At 45.1% G+C, this 27,796-nt stretch overlaps 1 protein-coding gene across 4 annotated transcripts in view; it reads left to right on the plus strand.

Moving 5' to 3' along the window:
- The window catches only part of DOCK11 (dedicator of cytokinesis 11), a 449,693-nt gene that overhangs the window by 84,317 nt on the left and 337,580 nt on the right, over positions 1-27,796 (plus strand). For all 4 annotated transcript variants that reach the window (XM_075323721.1, XM_075323722.1, XM_075323724.1 and 1 more), the window contains exons 7-8: positions 5,264-5,398; positions 22,362-22,539. In XM_075323721.1, the coding sequence (XP_075179836.1) occupies positions 5,264-5,398; positions 22,362-22,539 (313 nt within the window). The remainder of the gene's footprint in view (positions 1-5,263; positions 5,399-22,361; positions 22,540-27,796) is intronic.

Below are 27,796 nucleotides of genomic sequence, written 5' to 3' on the forward strand. Positions count from 1 at the left end.
TTGAGGCAGCATACTGTAGTGGGGGAGTTGTGGGGCATCATACTATGATGGGGGAGTTGTGGGGGCATCATACTGTGGTGGGGGGAGTCGTAGGAACATCATACTGTGGTGGGGGGAGCTGTGGGGGCATCATACTGTAGTGGGAGGAGTTGTGGGGCATCATACTATGATGGGTGAGTTGTGGGGGCATCATACTGTGGTAGGGGGAATTGTGGAGGCATCATACTGTGGTGGGGGGTGTTGTGGAGTCGTCATACTGTGGCGGGGGTATTGTGGGGGCATCATACTGTGTGGGGGTTGTGGGACATCATACTGTGTTTTATCACCAGGAGATTATCACTACAGGACTAGGTGTCTTGTGCCTCTTCATCAACTGCCTTGTGGAACTAATGTCCAACACTAAGTAGCAGCTTTCTATCAATGTACAGAGTACACAGGAAGCTGCCAATCAGTGAAGTGGGCGGGGTTATACAGGGCTCAAAATTCTGGACACGGCTAGATCTGCAGTAGGGAAAACTGTGATTGCATCAACATGACAGCATGCACACCAGCAAGTGGCACATTTCTGGAATCAGGATCTGAGCCCCTTCACCATGCTGCTTTCAGATTACATAGGGAAAACCTGGTGAAATATTCCCTTTAAACCTCTGGCAATCTTGCAGGGGCTGGTTGGGTCTTGAGCTGTCTTTTCTATCACACAGCTCTGACAAGGTGTTGTATATGCGGCCGCCTTCATTAGACCCCTCATGCCCCTCAGCATGACAGAGTTGCTTGGTCTTAGCAAATCTAGATCAGCCCAGTCATTGATTAATGTCACCAGCTTCCATGGGAAGATAATGGGAAAAAACTGTATATGAGTATGAGAATTTTTTTTTTACGATCTCAGGAAAGAAGTATTATGTAAAAAAAAACAAAAAAAAAAAACAACCCATAAAAATATGTAAAAAATAATAAAATAAAAAGCTTTTTAGATCCCACCTATCCTATTGCTGGCAGTAAAAAAAAAAAAAAAAACAGTGAATAAGTTAGATTTCATTCTATAGATTAGTGGGAGTCAAGGCAGGATTTCTGCCGATCAATAAGTGATAGCGTATTCTATACATGCCTGCACTTCAGTTGGAAAACCACTTAGTGTGAACTATCTCAGAACTTCATACATCTGCTCAACTGAAGCCATATGAAACCTCTCTGCATATTAATGGTGATGTGGAGTCGGGTCTTCCGGGCAGATATGTGCAGTGCATCTAATGCAATAAAAATCAATCTTATTGCTATTACACTGAGTAGTCTTTGCTTTCCTTATAATACCAGACTATTAATAAGTTTGGCATTAGATCACACATAATATTGCATTTCCTAAACAAAAAACACTTAAAGGGAGAACCTGTCAGGGTCCCCTATGCCCTCCAACCCAGCATCATTGATACCTGTATTCTCACATTTCCTCCCTAACTAGCCCTGTATAACACTATTAACTAATATGAATTCTTATAAACCTGTCACTCGCTTAAAAAATGTAGTGAAATACCTTGTAAACATCCCTGACCTTCCCTGATTCTGGCACTGTTTTCCTTTTTGCGCTACGTCACTTTATTGCAGAGATATTGGCATTTGTTGCTTTTGGAGCGCACTATGTGAAATCTCTGCTTTGCAGCCCAACTGGACGCTTCTTCAGTCTGCTCTGGGGGGAGTATATCCTTTCCAAACGCTTCCGTTCACAGTTCAGATAATTCCAAATACATACTGAAAAAATACCCTGGAGACCGGGAAAGATAGAAAGAGACAAACGCGGCACCAATCTGAGTGTAGTGAGTTTTTTATATATAAAGGTGTTGAAATAGTGAAACTTTCACCTGGTTCAGAGGTTAGAAAGCCTGGAATAATCCAAAAGGAGTTGATCCACTTTCCAATAGGCAGTATGCAGAAATCGCACAGGATACTATAGAGGAGCCATCCAGCAGGTCCACTTAGTGAAAGAAGTTCCAAAGGCAATTACCGGTCTTGCAGCGCTCCTGCTACCAATGGTGGAACATATTGGATGATTTTCGGTCATATGACTAGACCACTATACAAATAAGTAAAGAGAGATTTTATTTGTACATTGAAATATGGCTAATTATACAACGCGTTTCAGCTCGGATGTTTTATCATTCAGCTTTCTTCAGGTATAATTGAGAGAAAAAAAAATGTATGTTTTACTTATTTGTATATTGGTCCAGTCTAGTGTTGAGCGGACCCGGATCGGCAAAATCCGGAACCGCACGGTTTGAGCGGCAGATCCGAGTCCGACCCGGATGCGGGATTCCGGGTGCACGATCCGGATCCTTTTTTTTTTTTTTTCTCTCTCTCTCTCTCTTTCTCTCTCTCGTCCCGGATTCCGCTCCCCATTGACATATATAGGGCCGGATTCCGGATCGCATCCGGACTTCTTTGTCAAGCCGCCGCGGATCCGCCGGAACCAGATTATTTGCAATCCGCTCAACTCTAGTACAGGTCATATGACCGAAAATCATCCAATATGTTCCACCATTGGTAGCAGGAGCGCCGCAAGACCGGTAATTGCCTTTGGAAATCCAAATACATACCGAAAGGTAATTTAGATTGTGAGGCCCAATGGGGACAGCAACAATGATGTTTGTAAAGTACAATGGAATTAACACTAGAACTACTGAGGTAGTCATTTTGACTACTTTGTACTATGTATTTCTATATAGGTGTCACGAGTCCAGTAGTTCTAGTGTTAATAGCGCTATATAAGCAAGTAAAATTAAAAAATATATATAAATAAATATGATGTATTAATGGGAAAGCCCTTAATATTACAGACCTTTTGGAACCCCCTCCACATAGATGAGACAGGAAAGCAGACAGTCTACTACATCTGGGTGTCCACCTCCAGAAACCGTTCACTCCTGAAAATGGTGCATGACAGAGCACACGGTGACTCCTTCTGCACCATTATAGTCAATGGCCGCGTCGGCGCATTTGTACAAAGCCCGTTTTGCAGGGGTTTGGAAAGAATCCCTGACGGGACCACTGAACAGAGATCAGAACGCAATGTGAAGGGGCCTTACAGGAGAGATGAGGAAGAGGATACAGTATTTGGCTATGTGCATATGCTGCAGATTTGGTACTGAAATTTTTGGCATGAAATTTGCACCTTCTGGCAGAAAAACGCACCAAAAACGCATGCATTTTTGGTGTTTTTTTTATGAAGTCAATGGCTGGAAGGGTTAAAACATTGAGCAAAAAACGCCCCAACAATTGACATGCTGCTGATTTTTTTCTGGACCAAAATCTGCATCAAATCTGCAAGGAAATAAAAAAAAAAAGCAATATTTACACAGCACTTCAGAAATCACAGGGTAGGCATGCAGGTTTTGGTGCAGATTTCTCAAAAAGCACATAAAAAACACATCATATGCACATAGCCTTTTCATATGTTGTATTGATGGCAGTGGTTGACACGCGGCGCTGCACCTTTTAGGACCCACTCAGAGGTTCGCCGTGACGTGGCAGTAGCTTCATACAGTCTGATCAGAATGGTAAACCAAGAATCTCATGTTCAGGTGTAGACATTTTTGCCTAGCGGTATTAGATTAACTGATGATTTTTGGATGTACGGTCTGTGTCTGATTCTCCAGCTAAGTTTTATTTTGTATCTTATATACATATACTAGCTGTACTACCTGGCTTCGCCCGGGTTAATAACTGTTGTTAACAAAATAGAATGTATTAACAAAAATGTATTCTGCACACAAAAACCACAGAACAAATAGATAGAAATGTAATTAGTAAAAGGCAAAAACTAAGCTAATAGAAGCATTTCACAACATATATTTCAACACCACAGATATTCCACACAGATTTAACTAAATTGGCCAAGTAATGTGCTCCGTCTGTCTCTTTCCAGGTCTGTCTCTTTCCCCGTCTGCCTGTCTCTGTCTCTTTTTTTGTCTGTCTCTATCTCTCTGTTTCTTTTCCCATCTGTCCCTTTCTAGCTCTGTCACTTTCCCAGGTCTGTCTCTTTCCCCATCTGTCTCCCCGTCTCTTTGTGTCTTTTCCTGTCTGTCTCTTTCCCTGTCTGCCTGTCTCTGTCTGTCTCTTTCCTTGTCTGTCTCTATTTCTCTGCCTCCTTCCCCGTCTGTCTCTATGAAGGTCTGTGTCTTTCCCCCACCTATCTTTGTCTGTCTCTCTGGCTGTCTCCTCCTTCCCTGTCTGCCTGTCTCTGTCCCTGTCTGCATGTCTGTCTGTCTCTTTCCACATCTGTGTCTTTCCCCATCTGTCTCTTTCCAGGTCTGTCTCTTTCCAGGTCTGTCTCTTTCCAGGTCTGTCTCTTTCCAGGTCAGTCTCTTTCCAGGTCAGTCTCTTTCCAGGTCAGTCTCTTTCCAGGTCAGTCTCTTTCCAGCTCTGTCTCTTTCCCCATTTGTCTCTGTCTGCGTCTTTCCCTGTCTGTGTCTATCTCTGTCTCTTTCCCTGTCTCTCTTTCCCTGTCTGTTCCTCTGTCTGTCTCTGTGTGTCTCTCTCTATCCGTCTCCCCACTGACATCTTATTACCTCACATATAAGCTTCTTATACTATGAATGTATTTTGTTCCTATAGCAACCACTCACAGCTCCTACTAATAACCTGTAGTTCCAGGCTCCATTTACTTTAATAGAGGCATGTTTTTTGGAGAGTAACTGTAAAGCGCGGGGTTAAATTTTCGTGTCAAAACATAGTCTACGACATTCCCTGGGTCACATGAGGTGTCTGTGCAAAATTTCATGATTGTAAATGCGACGGTGCAGTTACACTTTTCGTTTCACTTTTTCCCCCATTATGTAGATAGGGGCAAAATTGATTGGTAAATTGGAATGCGCAGGGTTAAACATTCGCCTCACAACATAGCCTATGACACTCTCGGGGTCCAGACGTGTTAGTGTGCAAAACTTTGTGGCTGTAGCTGCGACGGTGCAGATGCCAATCCCGGACATACATACACACACACACACACACACATTCAGCTTTATATATTAGATATAGGTGATACCATTTGCTATTATATCTTTAAAAGCCTATACCGTAACACAAAAAAACCTAGTGAAAGAAACTAAAAATTGTATAATAGGTACACATTACCCATTACCTGTTTATACGCAAAAAAAAGAAAGTGTAGCATTGTTTATGGTAATTGCTCATTCTTAAATTAAAAGGGGTTGCGGCATTGCATGTTTGTTTTGGTACTTACAGAATGTGTTTTTTTCTTTTATTACATCATTAGGTGTTCAGGAAGCGATATTTTTACTTGACTCAGCTGCCTGATGGCTCCTATATTCTAAACTCATACAAGGATGACAAATCTTCAAAGGACTCAAAAGGATGTATCTTCTTGGATTCCTGCATTGACGTCACTCAGGTATCAGGAATCTGTATCCGTTTCCATTTCTAAGATTAAGCATAAAAAAAATAAGACAAAGCATAGGTCATCTAAAGAAGCTTTTTCAGATTTCTTACACTTGGACATAAAGGGTTTTTCCCATCTCCAAGATCCTATCTCAATATGTAGTAGTTGTAATAATAATAACGTTAGCAAAAGCCTTCAATAGAAATGTAGTATAGCTCTCCTGATATAGTCATGTCTCTTACCTCATGTGCAGGGCATTGCAGCTTAGGTACACATGGTTATGTAATAATAATAATAAGTTTTATTTATATAGTGCCAACATATTCCGCAGCACTTTACAATTCAGAGGGGACATGTACAGACAATATGAGACAATACAAAATAATAAAATTAAATTATGTCTACTTATATGGAGACAGTTAGTCCAGGGCCACATGGGGACTACTGTGATCCTCGTATGACACTTGGCTCAAACTGGCAGCACAGAATAAGCCGAGTGTCATATGAGTGTCATTGCGACTGAGGTCCGATCAAGCGATCGGACCACAGCTGCGGAGGGCGGGCCGGCACTGAGGAGGGGCGGGCCGTTCTGCGGAGGTAGAGGGAGGGATTTATCTCCCTCTCGCCTCTGTTGCCGGCTATTGCCATTCTCGCCCTGCACTCGCATTACACCGGTGTACTGCGAGTGCAGTGCGATTTTTCTCTCGCCCCATAGACTTGAATGGGTGCGAGAGAAACAAGGATCGCATTGCGCCCGCAGCATGCTGCGACTGTTTTCTCGGTCCGATTAGGGCTGAGAAAATAATCGCTCATGGATGCTGGCACATAGGCTAATATTGGTCCGAGTGGAATGCGATGTTTTATCGCATTCCACTCGCCTTGATTTTCATGCCGTGTTTCTTAAGGGTACTTTACATGAGACGATCTATCGTGCGATAGATCGTCGGGGTCACGGTTTTTGTGACGCACATCCTGCATCGCTTGCGACGTCGGGCTGTGTGACACCTCCGAGCGACGCAGTATCGCTCACAAATCATGAGTCGTGTACTTGTCGCTCGGTTTCATAATCTCGTTTAATTAAAATGGCGCCGGTTGCTTATCGTTTCCGGGGTAGCACATGCCGCTCCGTGTGACACCCCGGGAACGATGAACAGCAGCTTACCTCCGTCCCGCGGCACCCGCCGGCTATGCGGAAGGAAGGAGGTGGGCGGGATGTTTACATCCCGCTCATCTCCGCCCCTCCGCTTCTATTGGCCGGCGGCTGTGTGACGTCGCTGTGACGCCAAACGTCCCTCCCACTTCAGGAAGTGGACGTTCGCCGGCCACAGCGAGGTCGTGCTGAAGGTAAATACGTGTGACGGGGGTTAAACGAGTTTGTGCGCCACGGGCAGCGATTTGCCCGTGACGCAAAAACGACGGGGACGGGTACGATTGATTGTGAAATCGCACAATCAATCGTCCCATGAAAAGCAGGCATTAGGCCTTAGTCAGTTGCTCGTGGTCGTAACCTTCAAATTTTTTGAAATTCAAACTTGCCAGATTCTGTAAATTTTTTCCAAAAATTCTATTTGCCACACATATATTGGTGTTAATCTCTAGGTACTCCTTCTGCCCTGAAAGCATGTGTTTAACACTTGAGGTCTCCTGGGGCCTCATCCAAGCCCTTTCAATCTCTTTGAAGAAAGCAAAGCCTTAGTAATGTCAAAATGACCTCACTATAGAAACAGATGGTAAGCCGCTAGTAACAAAAAGCCAATTTAATAATACAGTGCACAAACAGACATGTTTTTTTTGTTCAAATCAAAGTCTATTAGAATAGCAGAATAGAATCAAACAATTGCACATCGCACAGGCTGAGGGTATATATCACAAGCTAGCTGCTAAAGAATCACCACAGTCCCGTGTCTACACCTGCGCCACTGGCGATCGAAAGTAACAAGTACAATTCATATTTATATGGGATAGTAAGAATGAGTTGAAAAATAAAAAGAGATAAAGAAGATAAAGAAGAAGAGGTGGGAGAAGGATTAGAGACAGTAAAGACAACAGAAACATGGGAGAGTAAAGCGGGCTTTACACGCTATGATATTGCTAGCAATTGCTAGAGATATCGTACGTAAAAGCACCCGCCCCCCGTCGTGCATGGGATTTCGTGTGATCGCTGCCGCAGCGAACATTATCGCTACGGCAGCATCACACGCACTTACCTGGTCGGCGGCGTCGCTGTGACTGCCGAACAATCCCTCCCTCAAGGGAGAGGAACGTTTGGCATCACAGCGACGTCACTGAGCGGCCGGCCAATCAAAGCGGAGGGGCGGAGATGAGCGGGGCGTAACATCCCGCCCACCTCCTTCCTTCCTCATTGCGGCCGGTGGCAGGTAAGGAGACGTTCCTCGCTCCTGCGGTGTCACACACAGCGATGTGTGCTGCCGCAGGAGTGACGAACAACATCGATAATCAAACATTACCGATTTTTGGTTTTGGGACGACCTCTCCATGGTGAACGATTTTCACCATTTTTGAGGTCGCTTAAGGTCGCTGGTAAGTATCACACTCTGCGATATCGTTAATGACGCCGGATGTGCGTCACTAACAATGTGACCCCGACGATAAAACATTAACGATATCGTAGCGTGTAAAGCACCTTTAAGGTGAAAGTGCAAGGTACAAAGAGTTCCCACCTAACTGGATCCACCCTCCTACAACAAGACCACATTTTAAAGATTAGCCTTCCAGGTACAGAGATAAGAGAATTAATGGACGATTACCCGCATACCCGCCTCCCGTGAATCCATAGACGCTTATCCGACGAGTCCCTGAACATAATCCAATTGAGACGGACATTTTTTTTTTTCATTAAAAAGATGGTTCAAAAAGTATCCCCCAGATTATGTTTGTTATTTAAAAAATGTTTTCAATAAAAAACTATTCAAACATAAAAGTCTGGATTTTGAGGAATTATTCCTTCTTTCACAAAATATGATTTCGCAAATGTAGAAACTCATTACAGTCGCTTGTGACTAACAAGCACACCATCTGACCATGACGTCAGATTTTTTTTCTATTGTGGTGTCTTGTTTCTGCTTTTTAGTGCACTAAGAGTGAGGAAAAATATGTGTAGTTGTAAGTTACATTTTGCAGGACAATTGCCAGCTACAATATATCACCGGTGCATCACACGGAGTCTGGCACTGCTGATGGCACCTCCACTATCAGTCACTCTTTCTGTCAATTGAATCTAAGTATTATTCACAGACTACTACTCTCATCTTAAGGCTATGTGCGCACAGTGCGTTTTTCGCGGCGTTTTTGCGCGTTTTTTGGGTGCGTTTTTGGCCTTAAAACTGCAGGACTTTGCTTCCCCAGCAAAGTCTATGAGTTTTCATTTTTGCTGTCCGCACACATCTGTTTTTTTTACCTGCGTTTTTGAGTTTAAAAAAAAAAATGGACATGTCAGTTCTTTCCTGCGTTTTTCTGCGTTTTCCGCCCATGCAATGCATTTGAAAAACGCAGCAAAACGCAGAGATCAAAAACGCAGCAAAACGCAGCCAAAAACGCACCAAATCGCGGCAAAAACGCATGCGTTTTTTGATGCGTTTTTTCGACGCAGGTGCGTTTTTGTGCGTTTTTAGCGGCCAAAAACGCACAAAAACGCAGCGTCAAAAAGACGCAGTGTGCGAACCTAGCCTAAGGGTATGCTCACACGTATAATTCAGACAAGTGCAATGCGAGAAAATCTCGCATTGCACTTTGAACAATGTTAGTCAATGAGGCAGAGCAGGTGGTCAGCTTTTCTCCCTTACGAAAAGTCGTAACATGCTGCGATTGTATCCTGAAAACGTTTGAGACTCGCCAATACAAGTCAATGGGTGCGAGAAAAAAAACGGATGGCATACGGACGGCACACGGACCATCCTAGTGACGTCTGTTTTTATGGATGCAATTCTATCATGTAGTACAGAACACTGTAAATGCTCCTGTAAATGACTGTAAATGAGTAATAGCTGCTGATAAAAATTGGATTGCACACTGACAGCACACCGATGACAAGGGAGAAAAAAATCGTCCTACTCTCCTGGATGAGAATGGGACTGTTTTTTCATACGTTTGTGTGAGTCCAGCCTAAGTGCTACAGTTATTCAACACACTGCTTTTTGGAGTATTTGTTCAGTAGGTTAGCTTTGTTTTGCATCATTTTTTGGGCGTATTGATGGAGGAAAGGTGAACTAGATGGACCTAGATCAATTTTCAACCTATGTAACAATGTATACGCTTTCTGACTACGTCTGGGTGTCCGCCTGCAGAAAGCATATACGCCCAAAAATGGTGCAAGATATAGCACACGGTGACTCCGTCTACTCCATCACAGTCAATAGCACGTTGGTGCATGCGTCCGAAACACGTTTTGTAGGGGGGATCAGACGGAAGCTCCAACGGGACCAGTGAAAGTAGGTAATAACACAAAGTGAAATGGCCCTATGGTTTTTTCTTCCTGTCTTTGTACCGCCCTGCGCTCGGCTGGAGCCGAGCCGCTCGGATCCGGGCTCGTTGGTGGGTGGCTCGAGCGCCTCCGAACCCAGGGTCACTTCGCTCTGGAAGGATGCTGGCGCTACGTAGGGGTTAGGTTTACGGCCGGGGCCGTGGTTTTTAGTTAAGTTTGTGACGCCACCCACGGTCTGTAGTGAATGTGGACACCACCGCTGCTATTTACCAGGCACCCTGGGGGAGATTTTGCGCAGCAAAGGTGTTAACCCCTCCGTGGGCAGGGGTGATGGCCCCTGGACCCGATTGGGATGGGATGTTGGTGCTTGGCGGTGCGTGGCCCAGGCGTGGCCCGAGGGCACAGTTGTACTCACTATGATTGATGCACAAAAGTCTCTGGTAAACCAAGATGATGGTGGTCGATGCCCGTCTGGGTCTCCCTACTCGGGTTGGTGGTCTTCGCCTTTCTCCTGCACCGTGTAATGTGTATGTAGACTGCCTTCGCTTCAGCGACCGGAGTCCGCTCTCCGGCGGTATGTGTGTCGGGAAAGCCTGTTTGCCCGCAGACGCTGGCCCGTGGGATCTCTCTGCCTATGCTGTGGCTTTCTATCCCCCTCGGTGTGCTGTTGTCTTCAGTCGGGACTTGGCTGGGATAGGACCTATAGTCCAGACTTCAGTCAGTGAATTAACTCAGTCCAGTGGCTTCTGGACCTCGTTTCAGGGTCTGAGTACCCCCCTGTGTGCTCCGGTTTCCAGTCTGTTCCCTGGGTCGGTACCGGCGAGCCACTACCCTGTCCCGGTCCACCACGGTTCCACCTGGCCGTCTTCCCAGCTCCTGCAGGCTAAGGCCACCGTATGCCTCCTAGCCGAGGTACCAGGGCTACAACCCTGGCACCTGTCAGTTCCCGCTGCAGACCTGTCACCACAGGCCTGCTGCACTCCACTCCTGTCACTGACCAACTACTCAACTCAACTGTTGTGTTTCCTGCCTCAGGCCCTCTGAACTCCTCGGTGGGCGTGCCAACCTCCTGGCTCCGCCCCCTGGTGTGTCCATTAAGCTCTGAGGGAGGTGACTAGGGTTTTAAGGGTGGCTGATGACACCTTTTTAGGGGACAGGTGTTATGCAAGGGCCTATATGTGACTACCTGGCTAGTCCAGGGCGTCACATCTTTCTTGTTGAGCATTGATGGCCTTTGACTATCCTAAAATCACCTTAAAATGGCTGCTGGATTCCCTACTTGAGGCTTTTATGCAGGCTTTGATAGACCCTTCTGACTGACTGTGCTATCCCATAGGATCTAGGAAGGTATTATAGGGAAGCTGTCGCACATTATACGGGACCTTTTTTTCATGATTCATACAAATTGTTTGAATTCACAACGACCACAAATTTTATGAAATTCGACTTGAATAGAAAAAACAAGCAAAACTTTGACATGACTATTTTGAGGCTGCTGCAGACTATTTCTAGTTGTTTTAAATTTAACTTTCTGATCATTAGTTACCCTTTAAAGGAAATGCTGCGTAAAAATAGGCCACAGCAATCATTCCAATCTCGTGTATGACAGGGGAATGATAAGCAAACTGGAGCAACGCCAGATACTTTTATTTGTCAGGAAAAAATACATATTTGCCCTTGGATCTTTGTTTTAAGAGGAAACTTTTCTATTCTTCAGTATAAACCAGCTTTTCCCTATAAATTAATTTTTAATAATATTGAAGCAAAAAAAAAATATATCACAAAGTGTACATAAATCTTTTGTGATCTAATCTGAAGTACATCAAAGCCTGTCATAAAATACCTGCACATAGTGCATGCTTGCTCACCCACTGGAAATAGTGATCTGTAAGGCTACTTTCACACATCCGGTTTGAGCCCTGCGGCTCAATCCGGCTGTGAAAACTATGCAACGGATGCGGTGAAAACACCGCATCCTTTGCATAAGTTTTTACATGCGGCCCGTCCGGTTTTTGCCGCTTGCGGCATGCTACTGAGCATGCGCAGTGGCAAAAACCGCATGCGACGGCTGGATGCGGTTATTGCCGCATCGCGCCGCATCCGGCCGCCATAGGCATGCATTGAAAAATGCGCCGCAGCGGCCGGATGCGGCGCGATGCGGTGTTTTTTGCCGGAGCAAAAAACGTTGCAGGGCACGTTCGATCCGGGCGCCGCATCGGCTAAATCTGCCGCATGCGGCAAAAACCGGACCGAACGCAAGCCCCTGCGGCACAATACGGCACTAATGTAAGTCTATGCAAAAAAAAACCGCAACCGGCGTTACAAAAGCCGGTTGCGGTTTTTCTGCAGAACGCCGTATTGTGCCGCAGAGCAAAAATCCGGATGTGTGAAAGTACCCTTAGAAGAGATGGTAAATCTCCCAGTCGGCCACAAAAACCTGAAAAAAAAAAATTGAATAAAATCATGAAAGATCCTGAAAGGTTTCTTCTCTGTGAAGCCGTGATCATCACGTTTCATGATCATCAGATGGCTCGTGACATCTAACTGCACATTCAGTGAGTAGTAGACAGCGTTTTAGGTGAGGTGTAGACTATTTAAAGTGTGCATGACTATGATAAAAAAAATGTCAACAGACACTTGGGTCCCAATTCATCAAGACCAATACTATTTATCAACATTAGTGATGAGTGAGCTCAGTACTCGTAACCACCAGTTGGATGCTTGGATGGGCGTGACTCGAGTACCCAAGTATAATGGAAGTCAATGGGGAACTCAAGTATTTCTCCGGAAAAATGCTCAAGTTCCCGATTGACTTCCGTGGAAAATGCTCAAGTTCCCGATTGACTTCCGTGGAAAATGCTCAAGTTCCCGATTGACTTCCGTGGAAAATGCTCAAGTTCCCGATTGACTGCCGTGGAAAATGCTCAAGTTACTGATTGACTTCTGTAGAAAATGCTCAACTTCCCGATTGACTTCTGTTGAAAATGCTCAAGTTCCCGATTGACTTCTGTAGAAAATGCTCAAGTTCCCAATTGACCTCTGTGGAAAATGCTCAAGTTCCCAATTGACTTCTGTGGAAAATGCTCAAGTTCCCGATTGACTTCTGTGGAAAATGCTCAAGTTCCTGATTGACTTCCGTGGAAAATGCTCAAGTTCCCGATTGACTTCTGTAGAAAATGCTCAAGTTCCCGATTGACTTCTGTGGAAAATGCTCAAGTTCCCGATTGACTTCCGTGGAAAATGCTCAAGTTCCCGATTGACTTCCGTGGAAAATGCTCAAGTTCCCGATTGACTTCCGTGGAAAATGCTCAAGTTCCCGATTGACTTCTGTGGAAAATGCTCAAGTTCCCGATTGACTTCCGTGGAAAATGCTCAAGTTCCCGATTGACTTCCGTGGAAAATGCTCAAGTTCCCGATTGACTTCTATGGGAAATGCTCAAGTTCCCGATTGACTTCCATGGAAAATGCTCAAGTTCCCGATTGACTTCTGTAGAAAATGCTCAAGTTCCCGATTGACTTCTGTGGAAAATGCTCAAGTTCCCGATTGACTTCTGTGGAAAATGCTCAAGTTCCTGATTGACTTCCGTGGAAAATGCTCAAGTTCCCGATTGACTTCTGTAGAAAATGCTCAAGTTCCCGATTGACTTCTGTGGAAAATGCTCAAGTTCCCGATTGACTTCCGTGGAAAATGCTCAAGTTCCCGATTGACTTCCGTGGAAAATGCTCAAGTTCCCGATTGACTTCCGTGGAAAATGCTCAAGTTCCCGATTGACTTCTGTGGAAAATGCTCAAGTTCCCGATTGACTTCCGTGGAAAATGCTCAAGTTCCCGATTGACTTCCGTGGAAAATGCTCAAGTTCCCGATTGACTTCTATGGGAAATGCTCAAGTTCCCGATTGACTTCCATGGAAAATGCTCAAGTTCCCGATTGACTTCTGTAGAAAATGCTCAAGTTCCCGATTGACTTCCGTGGAAAATGCTCAAGCTCCCGATTGATGTCCGTGGAAAATGCTGAAGTTCCCGATTGACTTCTGTGGAAAATGCTCAAGTTCCCGATTGACTTCTGTGGAAAATGCTCAAGTTCCCGATTGACTTCTGTAGAAAAGGCTCAAGTTCCCAATTGACTTCTGTGGAAAATGCTCAAGTTCCCGATTGACTTCCGTGGAAAATGCTAAAGCTCCCGATTGACGTTCGTGGAAAATGCTCAAGTTCCCGATTGACTTCTGTAGAAAATGCTCACGTTCCCGATTGACTTCTGTGGAAAATGCTCACGTTCCCGATTGACCTATGTGGAAAATGCTCAAGTTCCCGATTGACTTCTGTGGAAAATGCTCAAGTTCCCGATTGACTTCTGTGGAAAATGCTCAAGTTCCCGATTGACTTCTGTGGAAAATGCTCAAGGTCCCGATTGACTTCTGTGGAAAATGCTCAAGGTCCCGATTGACTTCTGTGGAAAATGCTCACGTTCCCGATTGACCTATGTGGAAAATGCTCAAGTTCCCGATTGACTTCTGTGGAAAATGATCAAGTTCCCGATTGACTTCTGTAGAAAATGCTCAAGTTCCCGATTGACTTCTGTAGAAAATGCTCAAGTTCCCAATTGACTTCTGTGGAAAATGCTCAAGTTCCCGATTGACTTCCGTGGAAAATGCTCAAGCTCCCGATTGACGTCCGTGGAAAATGCTCAAGTTCCCGATTGACTTCTGTGGAAAATGCTCACGTTCCCGATTGACCTATGTGGAAAATGCTCAAGTTCCCGATTGACTTCTGTGGAAAATGCTCACGTTCCCGATTGACTTCCATGCTAGTGCTCGTTCATCACTAACCACTAATCATAAATAGTGTAGAGCAGCTGGTACTTTGATCCCTCTGATGCCAAACTTGTCAATGATGGAACATGCAGAAGAAGGTGGTTGCTGAATTTGAAAATCCAAAGAAAGGAGTACCCTGTTGGCGCAGTTATCCAAGATGGAAGAAATCCACTTATAGAACCATTTTTTTTTTTAACTTTACAATAATACCAAATGTTTCTGGGAAATGAGTCCCCTTTGTTAGGTTTACAGGATGCTGAATAAAGCTGACATATTTACTTCTGACAAGTAAACATTTTTAGAAGATATTGTGCAGGAAACAATAATAATGATAATACCTCTTGCCAAATATCACCGCTTCAAGAAAGGGAAAAATCTTCTAAAATTATAAAGATGTAACCCAAAATAAAATACGGTAATACAGAAAAGTTACAGCTTCATCATAATAATTATGATAACAGTGCTTATGCTCCAGTTGGCTACTCTTTTTTGGAGGTGTTTATGAATCTGGTGACCATCTTCACCATTTTAATATTAGGCAGGGGAACTTTCAAAAAGTACACCAGCCTCATAAGGTCTAATTAACGGGAAACTTTTACCTAATTCATGTTGCCCAAAACGGTGGGCAGCATGAATCGGAAACTGCCTGTACAATTTCAGCCAGGTATATTTTAAATTTGTGTCTGAAAACCATAGGCAGAGGCAATTTTTATTATAAAAGCAAACATAAATACAATTATAAAAACAAAAAATTGCGCAATAACAAAACACAAATCACTGCAGTCATATACAGTCAGGGCCAGAAATATTTGGACAGTGACACAAGTTTTGTTATTTTATCTGTTTACAAAAACATGTTCAGAAATACAATTATATATATAATATGGGCTGAAAGTGCACACTCCCAGCTGCAATATGAGAGTTTTCACATCCAAATCGGAGAAAGGGTTTAGGAATCATAGCTCTGTAATGCATAGCCTCCTCCTTTTCAAGGGACCAAAAGTAATTGGACAAGGGACTCTAAGTGCTGCAATTAACTCTGAAGGCGTCTCCCTCGTTAACCTGTAATCAATGAAGTAGTTAAAAGGTCTGGGGTTGATTACAGGTGTGTGGTTTTGTATTTGGAAGCTGTTGCTGTGACCAGACAACATGCGGTCTAAGGAACTCTCAATTGAGGTGAAGCAGAACATCCTGAGGCTGAAAAAAAAGAAAAAATCCATCAGAGAGATAGCAGACATGCTTGGAGTAGCAAAATCAACAGTCGGGTACATTCTGAGAAAAAAGGAATTGACTGGTGAGCTTGGGAACTCAAAAAGGCCTTGGCGTCCACGGATGACAACAGTGGTGGATGATCGCCGCATACTTTCTTTGGTGAAGAAGAACCCGTTCACAACATCAACTGAAGTCCAGAACACTCTCAGTGAAGTAGGTGTATCTGTCTCTAAGTCAACAGTAAAGAGAAGACTCCATGAAAGTAAATACAAAGGGTTCACATCTAGATGCAAACCATTCATCAATTCCAAAAATAGACAGGCCAGAGTTAAATTTGCTGAAAAACACCTCATGAAGCCAGCTCAGTTCTGGAAAAGTATTCTACGGACAGATGAGACAAAGATCAACCTGTACCAGAATGATGGGAAGAAAAAAGTTTGGAGAAGAAAGGGAACGGCACATGATCCAAGGCACACCACATCCTCTGTAAAACATGGTGGAGGCAACGTGATGGCATGGGCATGCATGGCTTTCAATGGCACTGGGTCACTTGTGTTTATTGATGACATAACAGCAGACAAGAGTAGCCGGATGAATTCTGAAGTGTACCGGGATATACTTTCAGCCCAGATTCAGCCAAATGCCGCAAAGTTGATCGGACGGCGCTTCATAGTACAGATGGACAATGACCCCAAGCATACAGCCAAAGCTACCCAGGAGTTCATGAGTGCAAAAAAGTGGAACATTCTGCAATGGCCAAGTCAATCACCAGATCTTAACCCAATTGAGCATGCATTTCACTTGCTCAAATCCAGACTTAAGACGGAAAGACCCACAAACAAGCAAGACCTGAAGGCTGCGGCTGTAAAGGCCTGGCAAAGCATTAAGAAGGAGGAAACCCAGCGTTTGGTGATGTCCATGGGTTCCAGACTTAAGGCAGTGATTGCCTCCAAAGGATTCGCAACAAAATATTGAAAATAAAAATATTTTGTTTGGGTTTGGTTTATTTGTCCAATTACTTTTGACCTCCTAAAATGTGGAGTGTTTGTAAAGAAATGTGTACAATTCCTACAATTTCTATCAGATATTTTTGTTCAAACCTTCAAATTAAACGTTACAATCTGCACTTGAATTCTGTTGTAGAGGTTTCATTTCAAAACCAATGTGGTGGCATGCAGAGCCCAACTCGCGAAAATTGTGTCACTGTCCAAATATTTCTGGACCTAACTGTATACAAAAGCACTAAATAATCACTTTATATACATAAATGAAAAAATCCACCCCTGGCAGAGAGAGAGAGAGAAAAAAATAACAAAAAAAACATCATATCTCCTAACTGAATCTCAGATTACTCCATAATGTTGCATTCCTCTGACTCCTTCCAATTTCTATGGCTTTTATTTTATTTAGAGTTCCGACAAAACCTGATCGGCCGCGGCGGTATCATCAAACCACTCATTGTGCAGTGATACTTGGGTCCTCATGTGCCAGTGATAATATTTGATGACACTAATTATAATATACATGGTCTCTCTGTCGATATTACTGACAGTAGAGGGGACACCGTAAACTATATCAGGATACTTTAGGGTCCGCAGCCTGGGGATTTGTAGATGATCTTTCTTCCTCCCCAGCAATCACATATAAAGTGATCCATAGTCTCCTCCTGCCGAGAACTAAGGGGACAGGTCCGATCAGAGACACTCAGAAACTTCAGATTCCCCCTGACAAAGAACCGACTATGTAGGGAAAGCCAAGTAATATCGAACAGTTTTGAAGGAAGTCGTTTCCCGTTTAGGAACCTGAGACTTTCCTGTAGGGTGGTTGTGACACAGTCCCTCAGGGCCAGTGGAGAATGGAAGAAAGTCCCACATATCCGTGCATACAGGTCTCTTCTCTTGTTGCTCTCAATGTAAGACCTCTCCAGTCCCCACTTCCTGACACACTTCAGACCATAGTCCAGATACTGGGGGAGGTAGTCACCTGTCCATCTCCTCCTCTTGAGACTGCCACCTCGCACCCAAGACTCTTCAAAAGGCAATATCCAGTACCTGATACTATTCACCCACAAGGAGCTACTGTTTGAGTCCATGTTCCCAAAATTCACCTTCAGAAACAAGTAGTCAAAGAAAACCCTTGTATTCAACATATCCAACCCATCCTCTCTCCGCCGTAAGTACGTTACTCCCCTCTTTATTAGGTTCAGCCTATTCTCCCACAAGAGCTGGAAGAACAGGCTGAAGAGCCTCGCTGAGAAAGGCTCTGACAAAGGGAAAATGACAGAGACATACAAAAAGAGGGGGACCAGGTAGGTCTTCAATATAGTGACCCTTTCTTTGTAGGTCAGCCTCCAGTTCTTCCATCGCTGAACCTTTACAACCATAAGCAGAGGCAAGACTAGTCCGGCTTGTCACAGCGCCGCTTTATGTGATTGTCAGGTGTCTTCCATAATGATAGACTTGTCAATGACCTCTAACAACACTAAAGCACCGGAGCTCTTTAGAGAAAAATATACCTGGCTGCAATCGTACTGCCAGGCTTCGATTCATGATGCCCACAGTTTGGACAGCACAAATTCGGTGACAGATTTCCCCTTTAAAAAACATATGTAGCTTTGTATTGGTAATCAGGGGACACATCCACTTTTTTAAGCAAATAAATGAATTTTACACTACCAATTTTTGCCCTATTTTGTGGCTTAAAGCATAATATTCCACAATTATGCTTCTTGGTTTACTATTGCGACTTCTGAAAAGTGGGCAAAGTAGAGAAAATTGCAAGTTATAGCCCCCTTATAATATAATTCCCATATAGTTTCAACCAAGCAAAATATAACACTATGAGCAAAAAACTTATTAGATGTTTTTGACAAGGCTAATGTTAGGGCTAATGGCAGGGTCTCTGAGTCTTTTCCTCTTGGAAGAGGTACTAGACAGTGGTGCCCGCTCTCGCCTTTGCTATTTGCTACCGCAGTGGAGCCATTGGCAGTTGCAATACGGAAGTCCAGGGAGATAACGGGATTTAGGTGTGGAGTAGTGGAGCAGAAAATATCATTATATGCGGATGACCTACTTTTATATTTAGACAGGGTACATTCCTCGATTTTGCCGGCAATGGATATCATTCAAGAATTTGGGCGGAGGTCTGGCCTTCGGATTAATTGGTCCAAATCGGCTTTAATGCCGATAGACCCTCTCCCGGTGGATTTCTCGGACTTGCAGATACCGGTTCCTGTGGTCCGAGAGTTTAAGTATCTGGGAATAACTGTTAGGGGCACTTTGCACACTACGACATCGCAGGTGCGATGTCGGTGGGGTCAAATTGAAAGTGACGCACATCCGGCGTCGCACGCGATATCGAAGTGTGTAAAGCCTTTTTGATACGATTAACGAGCGCAAAATCATCGTAATCATATCATCGGTGTAGTGTCTGTCATTTCCATAATTTGGAAATGACCGATGTTACGATGTTGTTCCTTGTTCCAGCGGCATCACACATCGCTGTGTGTGAAGCTGCAGGAGCGAGAAACATCTCCTACCTGTGTCCTGCGGCTCACGCCAGCTATGCGGAAGGAAGGAGGTGGGCGAGATGTTTATGTCCCGCTCATCTCCGCCCCTCTGCTTCTATTGGCCGCCTGCCGTGTGACATCGCTATGATGCCGCACAACCCGCCCCCTTAATAAGGAGGCGGCTCGCCGGCCAGTGCGACGTCGCAGGGCAGGTGAGTGCATGTCAAGCTGGCGTAGCGATAATGTTCGGTATGCCAACTATCACCATGATATCGCAGCTGCGACGGGGGCGGGGACTATCGCGCTCGGCATCGCAAGCATCGGCTTGCGATGTCGTAGTGTGCAAAGTGCCCCTTAGCCCAATTCCGAAGGATTTCCAGGCCCTAAATCTGGAACCAATGTTGCAGCGGTTTAGAGCAAAGGTACACACCTGGTGTCGCTTGCCGCTATCAAATATCGGTGGATCCAACTTAATGAAAATGGTATTGATGCCATAATTACTATACCTTATACATAATTCTCCAGTGTGGATATGTAGGGAATTTTTTGCAAAAATGAATACATTATTCTGGGAACTTATCTGGAAGAAAAAACAGGCTAGGATTCGACTGCAAGTGCTACAGCGGGGAAAGGAGGAGGGAGGACTGGCGGTACCAAACCCATATATTTACTATATAGCCTCCCAGATGCAACATCTTAGGGGTTGGGGCAAAGAAGGAGCGTATGATAACAGTGGTGATATAGTGAGAGGGGGATTGGTATGGAAATATCCGGGTTGCCAGTTGGATGTGGGACAAAGACAGATAAATGGGGCACGATATTCCACACTGGCTATGATATTTAGGGTATGGGACAGAGGTAAGTTTCTTTTAAAGATAAATGGGCCTACGGAGTTCTGGCCACTGTGGCGGAACCCGGATTTGCCAGAGATTAAAAAAATTAGTGGGGTTCAGAGGATGAGAAGATAAAGGGATCCATTTAGTGTCACAAGTACTACAAAATAATATTCTTAAGAGTTTTGAGCAATTGAGAACGGAGTTTCACCTTCCGCATGTCTTCTTTTATCAATACTTACAGCTGAGGCACGCACTGGAAAGACAGGGGAGGACAAACCCGGTCACAGTGACACATAATCAAACATTACATATGCTACTTACATCTGAGTCCTCTAAAGGTCTTATCTCTGAACTATACAAAAGATTACTACCTGCCCATCTGGAGACATACCCACTGACTGTTAAAAGTAAATGGGAACGGGACGTTGGTCCCCTGACAGAAGACCAGTGGTCCGACATTCTAGAACAGGTCCCTAAACTGGCGGTCTCTGAGTGCCAAAGACTTTCTCAAATATATCTCATCCACAGGGTATATAAAACTCCCAGCCTATTATTCAGGATGGGACTTAGACCAAATGCACAATGTGTTAGGTGTGGACAGGATGATGCCCATTTGATGCATGTTATGTGGGAGTATGGACACATTGGTGATTTCTGGAAACAAACCCTGGGACTCATAGACCAAATGTATCATATCACAATACAGGCGTCACCTCGTTTATGTTTGTTGAGTCTGTGGGAGGGAGGAGTAGACCCGGACTCTCCAACAGCCCTGGGAATAGCACGTATCCTGTATCAAGCAACGAAGATACTGGCATACCATTGGTTAGATCTTCTACCACCAACGTTACCAGAGCTTAAAAATAAATTAAATAACGTCATTAGATTGGAAAGGGGAGTTTATTTAAAGAGAAAAACACTGAGAAAGTTTTACAAAATCTGGCAGCCATGGATGGAGTCGCCGGGTCTCCCCTCTGGGGCACTAGTGCAGGATGCAATGCTGGACCAGTTACTGTTGTGCTTGCAGTGAATGGAACGTTTGGGGAGTAAAAGTTAAAACTAGTGTTTTACGTGGTGAAGTGGACTTTGAGCGGCGCTGTGGGAGGGGCCGGAAGGGTGTGATTGATGATTAAACAGGGAGAGAGAGGCAAGCGGGTATGGAAATATGATGCGGAGCGACACGGCTGATGGAGGAGACTTTTCTATTAGGCTGCTTTCACACCTCCGGTTTCTGCAATGCGGCACAATCCGGCACTTTGCAGGAAAATCGCAACCGTTTTTTTTTTTGCTGCCGGTTGCATTTTTTCTGCATAGACTTTAATTAGTGCCGCATGGCCTTGCGTTCCATCCGGTTTTTGCCGCATGCGGCAGATTTAGCCAATGCGGCAGCCGGATGGAACGTTGCCTGGCACGTTTTTTCGTGCGGCAAAAAAAAACCCGCATCGCGCCGCATTCAGCCGATGCGGCGCATTTTTCAATGCATGCCTATGGCCGCCGCATGCTGTTTTTGCTACTGCGCATGCTCAGTAGCATGCCGCAAGCGGCAGAAACCGGACGGGCCGCATGGGAAAAACATATGCAAAGGATGCGGTGTTTTCACCGCATCCGTTGCATAGCTTGCACAGCCGGATTGAGCCGAACAGCTCAAGCCGGATGTGTGAAAGCAGCCTTAGAGTGAGGTATTATTACATAATTTAACTTTTGTTTATCTGTGGAGCCATGTTGTTTGTAGGCTCAATTTATATAACTGTGATCTAAGAATTATTTTTTTTATATACAGAGGAAGAACCTGATTTATAGACAGCATATGTATTTTCTATGTACACCTTTACTAGTTATATAAGATGCAATATATTTTCTCTGTATTGATTCCTAATTGTTTAATAAAAAAGATCTGATATAAAAAAAGATGTTTTTGACAAAATTGGATAAATTGACAAAAGGATAAAAAAAAATGAAAAAATAAATGCAAAAAGGAAGAAAAAAGGGAAAATTAGATAAACACCTGTATGAGCTAAAAATTAGATAAACACCTGCAAGAGATATACACTTACAAGAGAGTAACAAACAAATATTTACATCTTCTCTACTAATCTACTTTCTTATATTTAAACTTTTTTTATGTGTAATCTCTATTGACATTATGGCTTCTTTTCCTCTTCTCTAGTGTCCCAAGCTGCGTCGCAATGCTTTCGAGTTGAGGATGCTGGATAAATCGAGCCATCATTTGGCAGCAGAGACGGAGCAGGAAATGGAGGAGTGGCTGCAGACATTGAAGAAAATCATTCAACTCAACACTGACAGCTTGGTACAAGAGAAGAGATACACAGCAGATCCTGTCCAAGGTTAAACAGCCAAGAGTACTGCATGTAGTGTAATGGATGCGTGCAAGACTTGTGTGCTGCACACATTAATAAGGCAGGCGACGATGCTCCTCTGGCACCAGCACAGCCGCACATTACCATTACTGATTCATTCTCAGTTACACTTTGTCATCTCTGTAATTTTAATCAGTCACTTTCTCACAAAAGATAAGATTCATCGCTATTGAAACACTTCCAAAAATGACAAATGCTGCTCGATTGTAAGTCAGAATGTACACATCACGCAAAATATTCTCATTAACAAAATATAAATATATTTCATAGGATTTTCTCCTTCATTCACCCTTGTATTGGTAAATGACGACCGGAATAAGGGCTCTTACTGTAAAGAAAATAAAATAATTTCAAAACCAATTAAATAAATGGGCCTTAAAGGGAACCTGTCATGTGCAATATGCAGCCAGAGCCACGATCAGTTCTGGGTACATATTTCTAATCCCTGCCTAACCGTCCCTGTATACACTAGCATAGATAAAGAGATCTTTAGAAAAAGTATTTCTAAAGAACCTTTATGATATGCTAATGAGCGCAGGGACTAATCTTAAGGTTGTTAGTTCTTGCGCTCATTTCGCCCTCTCAGCATGTTAGCACGCCCACAGGGGCATGCTAACATGCTAATCAATTCAGAATCACCAGCCGTGACACGTGTAACTGTGTCCACTGTCATCACTGAGCTGAATGCTCTACACGTCCGGTCCTGAGACAGCTCACTGGTTTTACATATCATGAGATGTTTCTTGTGTGGTAATTTGGTAATGAGACACCTTTTTATAGACCATCAGTTCAACCAGGTGGTATTATTCTTTCATTAAGTGTCAGGATTGCTTTCTAATTACTGATAGATTTCAGCTGGTGCATTGACTTTCCTTGTTCAATACTTTTCCCCTGTGTCATTTCTCATTATAACACATCACTTAATTTATGGACATCTTTGGTTTGATTTCTTTGCCTTTGTGGATTGGATGGGCTGTTACCAATATCTGGTGAGAATTTCATGCCAATAACACCATTGTAAATATATTTACTTATAAAATCGGTGATGTGTTCAATACTTATTTCACCCGCTGTATGTGTCAATTGCACATACATACTGTAGATATGACTCGCCCCAGGGCTATGGGGTACTTTGTCTTGGGCGGTGTATCACTGGGATGTGTCACTTGGTGGCCGTTTCCCGATTCCGTGACCCTGGGGGACGCATTAAAGGGTGAAGTGAAGGTTTAATAAAATTTATGTTGTGACGCCACTTGCGGGTTGCAGTTATGGAGGTAGAACCTGACGCTGCACAGTCTCTCCGCTGGGGCTGATGTTGACGGCATTCTAGATGTTGGGCCCTCCACAAGTAGGGCCGGGGCCCAGGGGGTAGATGAAGGAGTTAGGCATGGAAAGATAGTAGGCCACACAAGGGATTGCAGTGTAACTGGTTCTCTTTACTCACAGTGGTTGGTAACTGGTACACGGAGGAAGGCTGGTGTTCACCTCTGGTTCCCTTAGTCCCAGTGCCGGGTTGATTACCTGGTGGCTTCTTTTCCTTGCACCTCTCTCAAGTTGATGGGTCCCCATGGCTTGGAGCGTCCAGGGGTCCCATCCTGTTTGTCTCTCGGTCTCTGGTCTGTACGGCAGGCAGTGGGAATCCTGTAGGGTTGGTGTTCGATTCCGATCCCTGGTTCTCCCGTTACTGCTGGTGCCCCCGGACTTCTAAGTCAGTGAGGTCCTGGATGGTCCCCTCACTGTGCAGATTTTATCAGGTCTACCTGAAGCGTTTGCCTGACCTAGGGCTCTGTACCCCATCGGTGCTATGGTTCCCGGAGTACTCCGCCGTCAACCACACGCCTGGGCCCTCAGGTCACCGTTCCACTCCCGTGTCAGTGCAGTTACGTCCGTTCTTTCTCACTCACACTTACTAACTGTCTAACTGTCCGTCCTCTCCCACCTGGTCGTTGTCTAGTGGACTGGAACGACTCCACCCCTAGGTGGCCATCCATTGGGTCCACTCTATTCTGTCACCAGTCTGTGGATGGGGAAAACTGGGATTTTAATGTGTTTTGCTATTACCGGTACTGGTCTTCCAGGTCCCTGGGGGTAGGCCGTGCATCTTTGACAGGATGCAGTACCTTGTAGTGCCCTGATGGGTTCAGGGACGCTACAGATACATGTGCATAAATGTTTTGAAATGAGAAAGGAATTTTCCGAGGAACGCAGATGCACCGAATGAATTTGCTTTATCTGAAGCAGGCACATGACATTAATGAGCCCCTAGAACAATTTTCATACACCCCCGTCCTCTCTCTACACCATAGTTTAACTACACAAAACTTCATGGTTATTTCTCATGTTGCTGAAAATTATTCATTTCTTAAACTTTCATAAACCCTGAGGTATAATGAAATGTCTAGATTGTAAGTGTTTGGGTTTATTTAGCAGCTGTTAGCTGGTGGCAAAATAGCTAGAACTCAGTGTATCTGAAACTTTTCCCGGGATTGGCTTTTGGCTTCACGTATATGGAAATTTAAGAATTTTGGACTGAATTGTTCTTTATCCATCGACTCAATTTACAGTAACACTAAATAGCTTAGCTACAACAAAATAAGACTTGCAAGTCAGCAGAAAAAAAATCAGTAAGAGCAACCAAAAGGCAATAAGAGAATTGGACTAGATGATATAACTGTGTAAAGCACATATTTATTTTTATTATACTCTTCAACAAATTCAGTTTTCTTTGTCGCTCCTAATTGGGAGACCCAGACAATTGGGTGTATAGCTACTGCCTCCGGAGGCCACACAAAGTACTACACTTAAAAGTGTAAGGCCCCTCCCCTTCTGGCTATACACCCCCCCGTGGGATCACGGGCTCCTCAGTTTTATGCTTTGTGCGAAGGAGGCCAGACATCCACGCATAGCTCCACTGTTTAGTCAGCAGCAGCTGCTGACTATGTCGGATGGAAGAAAAGAGGGCCCATACTCAGGGCCCCCAGCATGCTCCCTTCTCACCCCACTTTCTGTCGGCGGTGTTTGTTAAGGTTGAGGTACCCATTGCGGGTACGGAGGCTGGAGCCCACATGCTGATTCCTTCCCCATCCCCATTAGGGCTCTGGGTGAAGTGGGACTTTACCGGTCTCCGGGCACTGAGGCCGTGCTCCATCCACAGCCCCTGGAGGATCTGCTGGATACGGAGCGGAGTTTTCTCAGGGACAGGACCCTGCTTCATTAAGGTACTCCGTGTCCCCGTGCTTATCGCACGCACACTGCAGCATTGCTGGGTGTGTTAGTGCGCCGGGGTAAACAGCGCTGCTGCGCTGGTGCCGTTACTCACTACAGCTCTGCTGAGTGAGGTGACTTTGTACGATCGGCCGATCCGGCCGCTGGGGTCAGTGTTTACTGGTCGCGGCTGGGATTTGTGGTGCGCCGGGGACTTCCGCGCTGGCCGTGCATATATGACGGCCGCGCTAGATTACTACAGTCCCCGGCTTTTGCGGCCTAGTTCGTATCGTTCCCGCCCCCGGACCTGCCAGTCAGGAGGAGGGCGGGACGCTGTACAGTCCAGCAGCGTTAAGAGCTGGAGTCTGTTTTACATACTCCAGCCCTCACACTAGGCACAGGGGGACGCAGTTTCCCGCTCTTTTGTTTAGGACGCCCACGGTCCGCCCCTCTTCACAGGATGCCGGCAGCCATTCCTGCCTGCACGCTGAACTGCGGAGGGGAGGCTGGGAGACCCAGACAAGGGATTCTACGACCTCACACCCGCTTCCAGCGGGCGGTAAGCAGCCCTCAAGGGCTCTCCCCCACTTGTGCCATAGTGTACTTTGTATTTTGTGCTGGCATTACTTTGCACTGTACAGTCGCTGGTGGTTTTCTGCTATATACCCTCCTTAGATTTCTCAAGGAGATAACAGCATGTCGTCCGCAAAAAGCAAAAGTGCCAAGGCACGGACTTTATATGCTGCTTGTACCGCATGTGGGGCTAATCTACCGGCAGGTTCCACTGACCCCCATTGTGTGCAGTGCTCGGCCCCTGTGGCAATTGCTCAGCCGGGGCCGCTGCTAGAGGTGACCCAGGGAGAACCACCTGTAAATGCTGTCCAGGTGACAGGGACGGAGTTTGCAGCTTTTGCTGACAGATTGTCTATGACTATGTCTAAAATTCTTGAAACATTGCAGTCTAGACCAGTAACTCAGACCATGGGCTCTGTTGATCCATTGCCCCCTGGTCCCCCTCAGCTGGACCACTTCCTAGCGCCGGGGGTGTCACATGCACCCCAGGGTGACGGCTCTGACTCGGACGACAGTCCCAGACAACCTAAGCGGGCTCGCTATGAGCGACCCTCAACTTCATCACACTGGTCAGGGTCCCAGCGGGACGACTCTCTGTGTGATGAGGCGGATGTAACTGATCAGGAGTCTGATGCTGGGGCCGCTCTCAATCTAGATACCCCGGATGGTGACGCCATAGTGAATGATCTTATAGCGTCCATCAATAGGATGTTAGATATTTCTCCACCAGCTCCTCTTGCGGAGGAGGCAGCTTCACAGCAGGAGAAATTCCATTTCAGGTATCCCAAGCGTAAATTAAGCACGTTTCTGGACCACTCTGACTTTAGAGACGCAATCCAGAAACACCACGCTTATCCAGATAAGCGTTTTTCCAAACGGCTTAAAGATACACGCTATCCTTTTCCCCCTGACGTGGTCAAGGGCTGGACACAGTGTCCCAAGGTGGACCCTCCAATCTCCAGGCTTGCAGCCAGATCTCTAGTTGCAGTGGAAGATGGGGCGGCACTTAAAGATGCCACTGACAGACAGATGGAGCTCTGGTTAAAATCCATCTATGAAGCTATTGGAGCGTCGTTGGCGCCAGCATTCGCAGCCGTATGGGCACTCCAAGCTATTTCAGCTGGGCTTACACAGGTCGACACGGTCACACGTACATCTGCTCCGCAGGTGGCACCCTTGACCTCTCAAATGTCCGCATTCGCGTCTTACGCAATTAATGCTGTCCTAGACTCTACGAGCCGTACGGCGGTGGCGTCAGCCAACTCTGTGGTTTTACGCAGAGCCCTGTGGTTGAGAGAATGGAAGGCAGATTCTTCTTCCAAGAAGTGCTTAACCAGTTTGCCTTTTTCTCGTGACCGATTGTTTGGTGAGCGTTTGGACGAAATCATTAAACACTCCAAGGGTAAGGATTCATCCTTACCTCAGCCCAGACAAAACAAACCTCAAC

This window comes from Anomaloglossus baeobatrachus, chromosome 9 (genome assembly GCF_048569485.1).
Source record: "Anomaloglossus baeobatrachus isolate aAnoBae1 chromosome 9, aAnoBae1.hap1, whole genome shotgun sequence".
Classification (NCBI taxonomy): Eukaryota; Metazoa; Chordata; class Amphibia; order Anura; family Aromobatidae; genus Anomaloglossus; species Anomaloglossus baeobatrachus.